Source organism: Bidens hawaiensis, unplaced genomic scaffold, assembly GCF_021521415.1.
Source record: "Bidens hawaiensis isolate Kalapana, Puna unplaced genomic scaffold, B.hawaiensis_p1.1 tig00046214_1, whole genome shotgun sequence".
In the NCBI taxonomy this organism is placed as follows: domain Eukaryota; kingdom Viridiplantae; phylum Streptophyta; class Magnoliopsida; order Asterales; family Asteraceae; genus Bidens; species Bidens hawaiensis.
In genome coordinates this window covers 17,902-30,293 of record NW_027498252.1, presented here as the reverse complement: position 1 = coordinate 30,293, position 12,392 = coordinate 17,902, and the positions used below count along the sequence as shown (strand labels likewise).

Genomic DNA, 12,392 nt, shown 5'->3' with positions numbered 1-12,392 from the left:
AACAAAACAAACATATAAGAATTCATGGTGATGAAATAATGAAAACGAAAGAAACAAAAGATAAAACCCGTGTTCTTCGCCTTCAACTAATATGCACAACACCAGCTGATTCTTCGACTCTAAAGCTGCCGGAACTCGTCTCGGTCGCCTCGGAACTCACCAAATTCGTCTGGATTTCAAGGTATGATTAACGGTGAGTTTAGGGGTCTTTATATAGGCAACAGGGGTCCAAAAATAGGTTAAGACGGCTAAACAACGAAGTTTCTAGAATTTGAGCATCGCCATCACCCGCCCCGCCGCGCGGCGGGCTCTCCCTCCCCCGTCGCGCGGCGCACCGGCCTAGGGGGGGTCTGGTCCACTTTGCTGGTCCGGTTCACTCCTGGTTCGGTCCGGTTCGTTTCCTGACGCGTCGGTTCTCCGGTTCGACTTGTTTTTGCTCGTCTTTTCACTGGAATTAAAACTCGAAACCTAAAACGTAAAACCATGTTAGTAGTATACAAATCTTACGAGAAACCGAACTAAATTAATAAAATATTAAATAAAATGTACACGGGATTATTGTATAATAAACGTTATATCAAATATCCCCACACTTAACCTTTTTTCGTCCCTGATAAAGTTTCATTGCAACGGGATCAGAATCGGAGAAATACAGTCTAACCAACATATAGATTATCTTATAATTTTTAGAACAACGCAAAAACTGCGATCACCGATATTGTTGTCCACTTAAACCCATGCCTTTGTCTTTACCGGGACAAGTAAGATCCAACTATTATTATTATTGTTATTTTGTATACAATCTAGTGGAACCCACAGTCAAGACCCGTTTTATTTTTGATTTTACCGGATCAAACCACCCCAACTTGACTTAAACCTCATAATAACAAATTAAAACATTGTCGCACATTTTTCATAAATAGCAAAGACGATCAAGGATATTGTTTTTCCACCTAAATTTAAACATCAGAGTATACCAAGCAGCCATTAGATACTATTAAGGTTCAATTATTCGACTGACTAGCAGGTGTTCCCCACTACATGACATAACCCCGTTATCAAGCAATACCCCGGACCCATTACCACATGTGATTTTACAAGTTTCCATATGTCGGTTTACATACGTCATGTCTCTAGTTGATCCTGTTCTTAATGGTATGGGACGCAAGTAAGAGGACCACGTATGACTAACAGCGGGATGATCACTGGATCATCAAGATTTTACTTAACTGTAATTGATGTAAGTGAGTGTAATGGCAGTAAACTGCGGGTTTATGCTTAAAAGCTTTTATTTATTCAAATATCCGAAGATACCCAGATGAACAACCGTAAAAAGACTCGTGGTTTCTGAACCCGAGGCATCCCATAAATACTGGAATTAAGGCTATAAAACCATATGCCTATGAAGTGTTAAACACTAAAACTAGAAGTGCAAGTTTAAGTTTATATCACCGGCTACACGGTATACTTTAATGTTTAAACCTACCCAAGCATCGTATGATAGCGTATTCATATTTCTTTAAAATTCATAATTTTCTACAATCAAACTAAAAATGAGGCTTGAGTATGGCAGACCTTTCATCTCGTATTTTATACAGACTTAACATGTTTCCCACTAAAAATCATATTTTTTCGATTTAAACCAACTATCAAACTGCCCTTTCATTCTCAAGGCCGAGCCTACCGACACATCCCAAGTTAAGTGCATGTTCTTTAATTATATTTTATTATTAGTAGTTTGGAAAACCGATTCCCGATAAGTATCCTCATCTCCCATTTAAACGCAAAAAAAAATAAATAAATAAATTCAAGGGACATTTTTCAATTTTTTTAATTAATTATAAATAAGACAAAACAAGTTAAAAACATGTGTTCCTATCCCCACACTTAAAATTTGCATTGTCCTCAATGCAGGAATAGAAACACGACTCAAAAATTTAAAACAAAATAAATCCTAAAAATACAAAAACAAATAACAATAAAACAAAGCTAGAAAATATAAAAACTAAAAACAAAGTAAAAAGGAAAAGACTTAGCTGGTAGTATGGAAGACTGTCAAAGTGCCAGTCTCATCGCCATGAATTCTCTCCTCACCGCTTCGCTCGCCATGATTATTTATCTTATTCTCTTATTTCTGAACGGACACGGCCTCTCCACTCGACGTACCTAAGTGAATACATAACAGAATATCTAGAAAATAAAGTCTAATTAGTGTCTAGGAAAACATCACACCAACCCATCCTCTCAGCCATACAAGTTCAGGTTAGTAGTTATACAGACCAACGAAAAATAAAAACAGCATAAAAGAAAAATAAAACATAAAAAGATACAACTCCCAATGCTTGCTAGGACGTCCCCACACTTAGTCTTCATCCTCTTCCTCACTCGTCTCTAGTGTCTGATACGGCTTAGCTTCCTCAAACTCACGCGAACCCGGCCCATAAAACGGCCCACTTGGCTTAGCTTCCTCAAAAGATACAACCATATCCATGACCATATCCATAACCATAACCATAGCTTCCCGAACCTCCTGGGAAACTCGACCCACTCGACCCACTGGGCCCTGACGCAGGCGGCTGTCTCAAATAATCAGGCAGATCAATATGCAATCCAGTCATCAAATGCCTCATATTCTCATCTTGTCTTTGTTGACTGTCCCTCATCAGCTGTCTAATCCCATCACACTGCTCATTCACGTAACCCTGCATGTGGTCGAATCCCGACTCCATCCTGTCATATAAAGAATCCAACGTAAGTACCTCAGGACGGGGCTCTCGAACTAGATACTGTCTTCCCGGTCTCTCTTGTCTGTGTAACGGCCTCTGATGTCGGGTAGGTAACTCAGCTCGCATCACCGCGGCGACCTCAGAATCAGGAGGTGGAAGCTCTGTAGGACCCAAATGAACCCCCTCCCATGCTAATGGATCAAAGGGCGCTAAAATCCCAGCTGATCTCAACTCTCTTACACCAATATACTCAACCACCGGCCCGCGTATCAAATATTCCTGATTATATTTCTCAAAACACCCAAATTTTTTGCCAACAATGTCACATATGGGCCCATATCTAGCTTTGATCTCTTTTGTGTACCTCCCCTTCTATTTCGATGAAACGACCAAGCCAAAACACTCGCCACATTAACAGGCCTTTGTTCAACCATAACCAATAAACAGAACAAAAAATCCAACCAATTCACTTTATTCTCACCTGACCCTCGCCCAACCAAAGTAGTACCTAGAATTTTATGAACATACCTCAAAATCGGGTCGCGAATGTCCGATGCGACCATACTCCCTGAAAATGGAGAAACCGCAATCTTTCCCCAAAAAGTAGCCAAATCTGTGCTAGTCAAACTAAAGGGCTTCTTATTTCGAAACGCTCCTCGCAAACTCGTATGAAACTCAACCGAATTAACTTCATTTTCTGTGTAAAAGCCACTTGCCACCCCCAAACTCGGCCATCGTCATCTCGTATGTCTCTCGTCCCAACGCAAACGAAACCGCATCGGGTTGATCAAAATTACCATCTTTATACCGAAATGTACATAAAAACTCAAGCGTCAACTCTTTATACTGTTGTTCCTTTAAGCATAACATCGCTTTGAACTTCGGGCCCAACAACTCCTCAATCCTACCTCCTTGCCCGATCTCATCCAAAGTATCCCAATTAATCGTTTTGAAACTCAGCATATCCGACCCTATAAGGTCATACAACTTCTCATATTCTTTTGAATCTTCTGTAAATCGGAGTAACGTACACCCTCGCATATCCCTAGTCTTTCGCTTCAACGGTACTGCTCCTTCCTTGTAATTAATCACTCTTTTTGTTGTCCATCCAACCACATCCTCCATTTCTGGCTCATCTTGCGGAACCGGTGCCAGACCACGTCTACGCTTAGTTGCCCCGTGTGACGATCCTTCTCCGGACATCCTTAGAGCTTTTAAATGCAAGAATTAAGTGGTAAAAACTTTTTGGGTAAAGTGGTGAATGTGGTTTGAATGATGAAGGATAGATGGAAATTAATGGTGGGTTATGGTTGTTTGATGTTATATTAACGATTTTGAGGTTTGATTTGGTGAAAAATGGTGAAAAAATGGTGGATTTGGTGGTGAAAAGGTTAGGGTTTCGTGGGTTTGGGGAAGGAGATGGAGAAGGAATTGAAAAATGGTAAAAATTTTGGTTTAATATATTAAATAAAATAAAATATGATTTTTCCGGCCTAAGCCCGTCGTGCCGCGCGGCATTCATCCCCCGGTCGTGCGGCGCTCCGGGGTATGTGCTCCGGGGTATATTATTATTAATTTTTTTAGGTGATTGGTTATGATTCGATTTATACGCGTAAGACTTACCTGGTTCCTTCCCTTACCTGGCGATTCCTTTTTTGATGTCGGTAATGATCCCTTGACACGACTCAAATACAGAAACGAAAACTACAGGAAACAGTTAGTGACGCGAAAACAAAAATAAAGGGAAAATAAAAATAAAAATAAGAATAGAAATTGAGATAGGAATACAAACTCTACACTTGAGTTTTCACTCAAGAACCACATGTGACAAATTAGTGCGCCGGATCGAGAGGAGTTTCCTCCATCTCGAATGATTCCTCCGGTCCTCCAAGATAGTGCTTTAAGCGATAAACGTTCACCTTCCAAGACATTCTATTATCCGGGTTCTCTAACTCCACCACTCCATACGGGAAAACTTCTTTCACCAAATACGGTCCCGACCACTTCGATTTCAAATTTCCTGCAAACAACTTCAAACGAGAGTTAAATAAAAGTACCTTATCGCTTTTCTTGAACTCTTTTCCTCCTTTCAAACGTCGATCGTGTAACGCTTTCGTCTTTTCTTTGATTTTCAACGATCGAGAATATGCTGCATCCCGAATCTCTTCCAACTCATGGATCAGAAAATACCTTTTCCTTGCGGCCGCGGTAAGATCAACATTCACCGTCTTCAATGCCCAATAAGCACGATGCTCCAACTCCACCGGAAGATGACAAGACTTACCATAAACAAGCATAAACGGTGTAGTACCCAACGTAGTCTTGTATGCAGTTTGGAATGCCCACAACGCATCATCTAACTTCTCAGACCAATCCTTCCGACTAGCCCCAACCGTCTTCTCCAAAATCCTCTTCACCCCTCGATTTGCATTCTCGACTTGACCATTTGTTTGAGGGTGATAAGCTATAGATGTACGATGCGTAACCCCATAACGAGCTAACGCCTTCTCCATGACGATATTACAAAAATGGGTTCCCCGATCACTAATAATAGCTCTCGGAGTACCGAAACGAGCAAACAACTTCTTAAGAAACCTCACAACAACTCGTGCATTGTTCGTGGCCAACGCTTGGGCTTCCACCCATTTCGACACATAATCAATCGCCACCAAAATATACTTATTACCATTCGACGTGGGAAACGGTCCCATGAAGTCGATGCCCCAAACATCAAAGATTTCAAGAATTTGAATGGGGTTTTGTGGCATCTCATTCTTGGACAATATATTACCTGTTCTTTGGCACGCATCACAAAGCTTCACAAACTCTTCAGCATCTTTAACAATAGTCGCCCAATATAACCCACTATCAAGCACCTTTTGCGCGGTAGCATGCGCACCATGATGACCTCTAGCCAACCCTTCATGAACATGCTTGAGAATATCCCAACCTTCTTCTTTTGTCACACATCTCCTCAGAATACGATCACCACCAATCTTGAACAAGAACGGGTCATACCACACATACCGATTCACATCCCGGAAGAATTTCCTCTTTAGTTGCGTAGTCATACCCTCCAAAATTAAACCATTAACCAAATAATTAGCAAAATCAGTGAACCATGGCATACCTTGCTTCTTAGCTGCAACAAAGTCAATCGACTCGTCAGGGAATGTATCACCAATCTCCTCCTCACGCAACTCTTCTCTCCCCGGGTCCTCTATACGGGAAAGATGATCGGCCGCTATGTTTTCCGCACCCTTCTTATCTTTGATCTCGATATCAAACTCGGAAAGTAGATGAATCCACCGTATATGTCACACCCCAACTAGCACAATGCGGAAGCGTAAAACGGGAATATAACGGACACCTCTGGTATCAACAACATTGTTTATAAAGAAACATTACAAACTAATTTACAATATATTACATTTCATTATTCTATCATTGTTTTACAGTCTAGGTGATACAAACAAAACTAGTTCGTTAACTATAAGATCTTACTGCTAACACCCTTGCTTTTATTCACATAGCATCAACCACACACCTTGGGTAAGTAACAGATCACCAAATCATTTCGATTTAGGTACACCTGAAAAGCAATTTAAAACGGGTCAACTACTAGAGTTGGTGAGTTTCACGAGTTTCAAGAAACAGTTATGAATATTCACAAGTTAACACTTGTAATCATGATATAAATACGTATGTAAGTAAATGATGTAATTATGCTAAGCTACAGTGAAGCCTTGACTGTATGTGCTGCGTGCATCCATTTCCCACGCTTAATCAACCACTGTGGCTCCCCTTCCGCCCACAACATGCCCCGGTAGCTATCTCTAACACTACATAGCTTGTATATATAAATATGGTCATGTGCAAATGGCGCTATGTGACACGGCAACCAGGCCGATTCCGTTTGAGTTTGTCAAACCGATAGTACTATTCACAAGCCACCGGCTCGAAGTTAATCACTGTGATCGTGGAGACTTTCGTGTGTTAGCACTTAGATAATTCACATCATTACAAATTTTAGATATGTATACATAATCAAACATGCTTTTCACCCCAAAAGTTCGTAAAACTGTTTAAAGAGTGGGGTCATGAAACTCACTGTTTAGTAGATAATCAGTAGCACGTCGGTTCGAGGTTTGTGTAACTTGTAATCACAGTTTCCTATAATTTAATATTTTAATATTATTATAATCTCAATACTAACCTGGGCTGTATAACTAATATGGGTGTAGTTGGAACGCCTAGAAAGTGGCAATAGGCTTAGATTGTGATGTTGTTCAATGTCTAATACTTAAAACCGAACTTGGCTTAGATTCCTGTTTTCCTAGCTGGGCCAAGTTGTTCGTTTACGCGTTCAGAAAACAGTTATGGGGAAATTAGCTCAGGTAAATGTATTGGTTAATAAAATGATTAAGTTATAAAGAAAGATTACATATTGGGGTCCCGGATTAGCTACGGGGCCCGTTTCCGTTTATTCAGTTTGATTTGAGAAGAAACGCGCACAATCTATCCAGATTGTCCAGGTTTCTCATAGAAAGGTTCTTTTTTAGTCAATTAATCCAAAAATATGATTTTTGATCACTCTTGACGTTTTGATATTCCCGCAGGTTCGTTAATCGCGAACTTGCCGGTTTTTATTAAAAATTGAATTTATTTAATCTTCAAATTAGCATAATTAATTAACCGTTAATCATTAAATTATGAAAATTTAGCCACTTATCAAATAAAATATGTAGACTTTTATAAAAATATTTCTGGAATTATTTACTAATTTATTAATTTATAAAAATTCATTTCATCAGCTATATTTCGCCTGAAAATCGTCCGTTTATCCCAAACGATTTCCAAAAATTCCAAAAAAATTCCTGAATACTCAAATCATGTCCCAAAACAACCTGTACCAATTCCAGAATTCAATAAGCTTGTTCATTATTCTTTTCGGCCCAAATTCGGCTATAAAAATTCATACGAACGTATATGCACAAAACACTCTTAAACTTGTCCAAATGATCCAAAATTTTATATGTGATTAAAATATAACAAATTTGAGTTCCCCACAAAATTTCATAATTTTTCAAGTATTTTAACTATTTTTCCCAAATACACGTCCCAATTCGGTAATAAATTCACCAAATATTTTCGGATGGTCAAAAAATTACCAAATTTGAACAGGGACTTAATGATATGGTCCCTGATGTTCCTGAAAAATTTCAAGACCTAAAAATATGCACATCATAAACTTAACCTAAACAGCCCGTAAGCGAGTGTTTCGGCATTACCTTAGCGATTTTGGTTCGTTTCCGCCTTTCTAATCCACTTTTGAAGCTCTTTTGCTCCTATGTAGGCTAGATACAAGTCCTATATCACAAACCAAGCAATTTTTCATCTACATAACAGCCCTTGACTTAGGGTTTCTGTTACGGTATTAAACCGAACTTTTGAACCGTAAAAACACCGTTTAAACCCTCTAATACATGTTTATGGCCAAAAAAGAATAAGATTCTGATTCCTAACCATGTGTATGATCAAAACATGTTTTTGGACTATTTTTAGGATTTTTACATGGTTAGAAATGATTTTTGGTAACCAAACTATGTTTATATGGAATTAAACTTGATTAAACATGCCTAAAAATGATTAATTCATGAAAATTACCTTAGTTTTTTTATTGAACTTTGTTGGAACAGCAGAGATGAAATGTTAAAGTTCTAGAAATGACTATGTAAAATATCTAATTTGGCTAAAGACAAGGAATACCAATTAGTAACAAAAAAAGTGGGTATCGTACGGGAATTAAGATGGGCCTCCCCTTGGCCCATTTGGCCCATTGTTCTTTATTTAAATGTCCGTATGTGAAATGCCGAGTCCAAATTTATTTTGGGTTCAGTTTTTGACGCGAAAAAATATACCGGGTACGACAAACAGTGCGAAAACAATCGTTTTTCGGCCATTTTTGCATAAATTTATAAAAACATACTATTTGTTTGTAAAAGTCGAACATATTTTTACGGATTGCTTAAAACATTTCAAATAAGTATTTAGTAAGTCTTTTTCGGCTTAACGGATGATACAATGCTTGGTTTGTAACTATCTTTCGCGTTTAAATCTATAGCGGGTAGTTAAACGAGCATGTTTTCGTTTAACTTGTTTGCTATCGAACTAAGGCCATATTACTAATATTTTAGCTTATATTAAACATATATCACTTATAGATGCCCCACCGCGATATCTGGGTCGTAACCCGACCCGTTCGGTTAATCGTTCGTTTGTTACGTAAAAAGCGTTTATTTGCTTAATCGATAAATACGTACTGAGGTGTACCTTGTTTTGGCTTAAATGTCACAGTATAAGACGAGGCTTCGCGTCTTTCTTCTAAAAGAGAAAACGCAAGGCTGCATGATCGGTAAAAACGATGGTCTTCGAAAGCACGAGATAGGAGCGGAACTTGTCAAATGCAAAAACAACGGCTAAAAGCTCCTTCTCGGTGGCGGTGTAATTCTCTTGGGCATCATTCAACGTCTTTCTAGCATAATAGATGGGGTGAAAATGTTTATCTTGCCTTTGCCCCAAAACCTCTCCAACCGCATAATCACTAGCATCACACATGAGCTCGAACGGCAAACTCCAATAGGGAGAACAAAGAATGGGAGCACTTACGAGCTTCCCTTTCAAATACGTGAACGCCTTCACACACTCATCATAAAAAACAAACAGTACATCTTTCTTGAGGAGTCGGGTCATCGGGCGGAAAATTTTAGAAAAATCTTTGATAAATCGCCGATAAAACCCCGCATGACCCAAGAAACTCTTGATTGCCTTCACATTTTTCGGTGGAGGAAGCCTACTTATAGTATCAACCTTCGCCCGATCCACCTCAATACCATCTCTAGATATCTTATGACCCACCACAATCCCTTCCGTCACCATAAAATGACACTTTTCCCAATTCAACATTAACTTTGTTTCAATGCATCTCTTCAACATCTTTTCAAGATTAGCCAGACACTTATCGAAAGAATTACCGTATACTGAAAAATCATCCATAAACACCTCCATGGATGTCTCTATCATATCTTGAAATATGGCTACCATACAACGCTGAAATGTAGCCGGAGCGTTACATAGTCCGAACGGCATGCAACAGTACGCAAACGTGCCATATGGACATGTAGAAGTTGTTTTCTCTTGGTCTTCCGGTGCAATGGGAATTTGAAAATAACCCGAAAAACCATCAAGAAAACAATAAAACTACTGAACTGCCAAACGCTCCAACATTTGATCAATAAACGGCAACGGGAAGTGGTCCTTCCGGGAGGCATCATTCAACCGCTGGTAATCAATACACACACGCCAACCAGTAACCGTACGCGAAGGGATAAGCTCATTCTTCTCATTCATCATGACGGTCATACCTCCCTTTTTTGGAACAACTTGGGTCGGGCTCACCCATGGGGAATCAAAAATCGGGTAGATCCACCCGGCGTCCATAAAATTCAATACCTCATTCTTCACCACCTCTTGCATATTTGGATTGAGATGTCTTTGTGGTTGCACCACCGGCTTGTACTCATCCTCCATTAGAATCCGGTGCGTGCAATAAGCAGGGATAATACCTTGAATATCGGAAAATCTCCATGCAATCGCCACTTTGTGTAGCTTCAACACGTCTATCAACTTTAACTTCTGTTCTTCCGTCACCTTGGATGACACAATAACGGGCAAGTTCGAGCCCTCATCAAGATACGCATACTCCAAGTATGACAGGAGTACCTTCAATTCCAACGGAGCGGGTTTCTCCTCAGAACCCGCCTCGCTCTTGCAACTAATCTCATTCACCTCTATCATCTCGGGCAGACCCGAAATCTCGGCCAACTCATCACAAACCAAATCGTTCTCACCCAACTCATTCTCATCCAAATCATCATAATCTACCAAATCATTACTTCCCACAAGATCCGCACCACAAATATAATCGAAACGCTATCAATACCTGCAATAAATGAGTTAATAAAATAAACCGAGTGGCATGGACCACTAAAATCATCTTGATCACTTGGATGCTTCATCAACCTCGCGACATCATAAGTAACATTCTCATCACCAACCCGTAACGTGATCTTCCCATCATACAAATCGATAAGTACCTTTGCAGTACGTAAGAACGGTCGACCAAGAATAATGGGAACCTTCTTGCCGGCCTCTATGTCAAGCACCACAAAATTTACCAGGAATACGAACTTATCCACCTTCACCAGCAGGTTCTCAATAATACCTCACGAATACTTAACCGAACGATCGGCTAACGGTAAAGACATGCGAGTCGGTGTAAGCTCGCCTAACTCCAACTTCTCATACAAGGAATACGGCATCAAATTTATACTTGTTCCCAAATCCGCCAATGCATGGCTCATCGAATCACTACTAAAAAAAACTGGAATTGTAAACACACACGGATCTGACAACTTCTCGGGTACGCGGTTCAACACTACTGCCGAACAATCTCCCATGAGTGGAATCGATGACACCTCCGCCAACCTATCCTTCCTCTTCAACAGGTCCTTTAAGAACTTCGCGTACTTCGGCATGTTTTGGAGGGCTTCAATGAATGGGATATTGATCTTCAACTATCAGAACATATCAAGAAAGTACCCATACTCCCACGTATATTTCTGGTGTTTCGCGTGAGCGGGATATGGGATACGAGCATGGTCAATCAAAGGTGATGGCTGGACTTCAACCGGCTTCTTCTCTACTGGCGGTGCAACTGGCGCGGTGTTCTGCACTTTACTCGGTACTTCCATCTCGATTTCTTCATCCATCACCTCTTCATCTTCCACTTCAACTTCATTCCGTCACACCTCAGGACCCAAAATCCTACCGCTACGAGTAGTAATCGCCTTACTTTGAGCGGCTGGATTCTACTGAGTAGATCTTGAAAACTGTCCCAGGGGTCTTTCATTCAACTGTCGGGCAATATCACCAATGGTTCGCTGCATGTTGAGCATAGCTGATTGTTGATTCTTCAAAAGCAAATCATGGTCGGCAAGGGTCTTTTGAGTGACTTGATCTCTATTAAGGATTTGCTGCATCATTTCTTCCAATCTTCCCATTCCACTACTCGAATCTTTCCCATTACCCGAACTTTGCTCATTAGAAATTCCACTGTTATACTGACCTTGATTTTGGTTATAGGGAGCTTGGAAGCCAGGTGGCCCACCGGCCGGACGCCAACTTGAGTTACTTTGACCTTGATTCTGATTCTGATTATTGTAGCTGTTCCAGTTCTGATTGTTTTTGTTGTAAGCATTAGGGGACCTGTTCTGACCAGCCACAAAATCCATATCTTGATTATTCATCAACGGACAATCCAGCATACCATGACCACCTCTACACATTTCACACTTATCCACCTTAGTCTTCAGCTCTTTTATCTCTCGGGTGAGATTCTCCAAAGCAGCTGCCATACCAGTGTCCAGATTAACCTGGTGCACACCTCGAGTAGATGAGGGTGTATTGGTGACGGGATTGGAATTCCGCCTCGTGGCTTCTTCGCGTACTCAGACTGCATGAAACTTTCAAACAGATCGTTACACTCGGTCACATTCTTCCTGTCCATCAGATTGCCCCCAGCAGCTGTGTCAAACCTTGCTTGAG

At 40.3% G+C, this 12,392-nt stretch overlaps 1 protein-coding gene across 1 annotated transcript; it reads right to left on the bottom strand.

Annotated features, from left to right (window-relative positions):
• Window positions 1-4,558: 4,558 nt before the first annotated feature.
• LOC143596294 (uncharacterized) lies at window positions 4,559-11,323 on the bottom strand. The gene is made up of 7 exons (XM_077075105.1): window positions 11,032-11,323; window positions 10,729-10,938; window positions 10,352-10,666; window positions 9,396-9,766; window positions 5,754-6,013; window positions 5,518-5,636; window positions 4,559-4,746 (listed from the first exon to the last, which is right to left on the bottom strand). The coding sequence occupies exons 1-7, from the start codon at window positions 11,321-11,323 to the stop codon at window positions 4,559-4,561; spliced, it is 1,755 nt and encodes a 584-aa protein (XP_076931220.1).
• Between the last annotated feature and the right edge of the window lie 1,069 nt (window positions 11,324-12,392).

Bases quoted from the DNA above. Each gene is read 5' to 3' on its own strand.
- LOC143596294 (XM_077075105.1), bottom strand. From the start codon at position 11,323: ATGCCGAAGTACGCGAAGTTCTTAAAGGACCTGTTGAAGAGGAAGGAT. The intron at 9,767-10,351 runs GTATTATCCCTG...ATGATTTTTCAG, and splicing joins GAGATTTTCCGATATTCAAG to TATACGGTAATTCTTTCGAT. The intron at 5,637-5,753 runs GTATGTGTGGTA...AGGGTTGGCTAG, and splicing joins TTCTTCCGGGATGTGAATCG to AGGTCATCATGGTGCGCATG.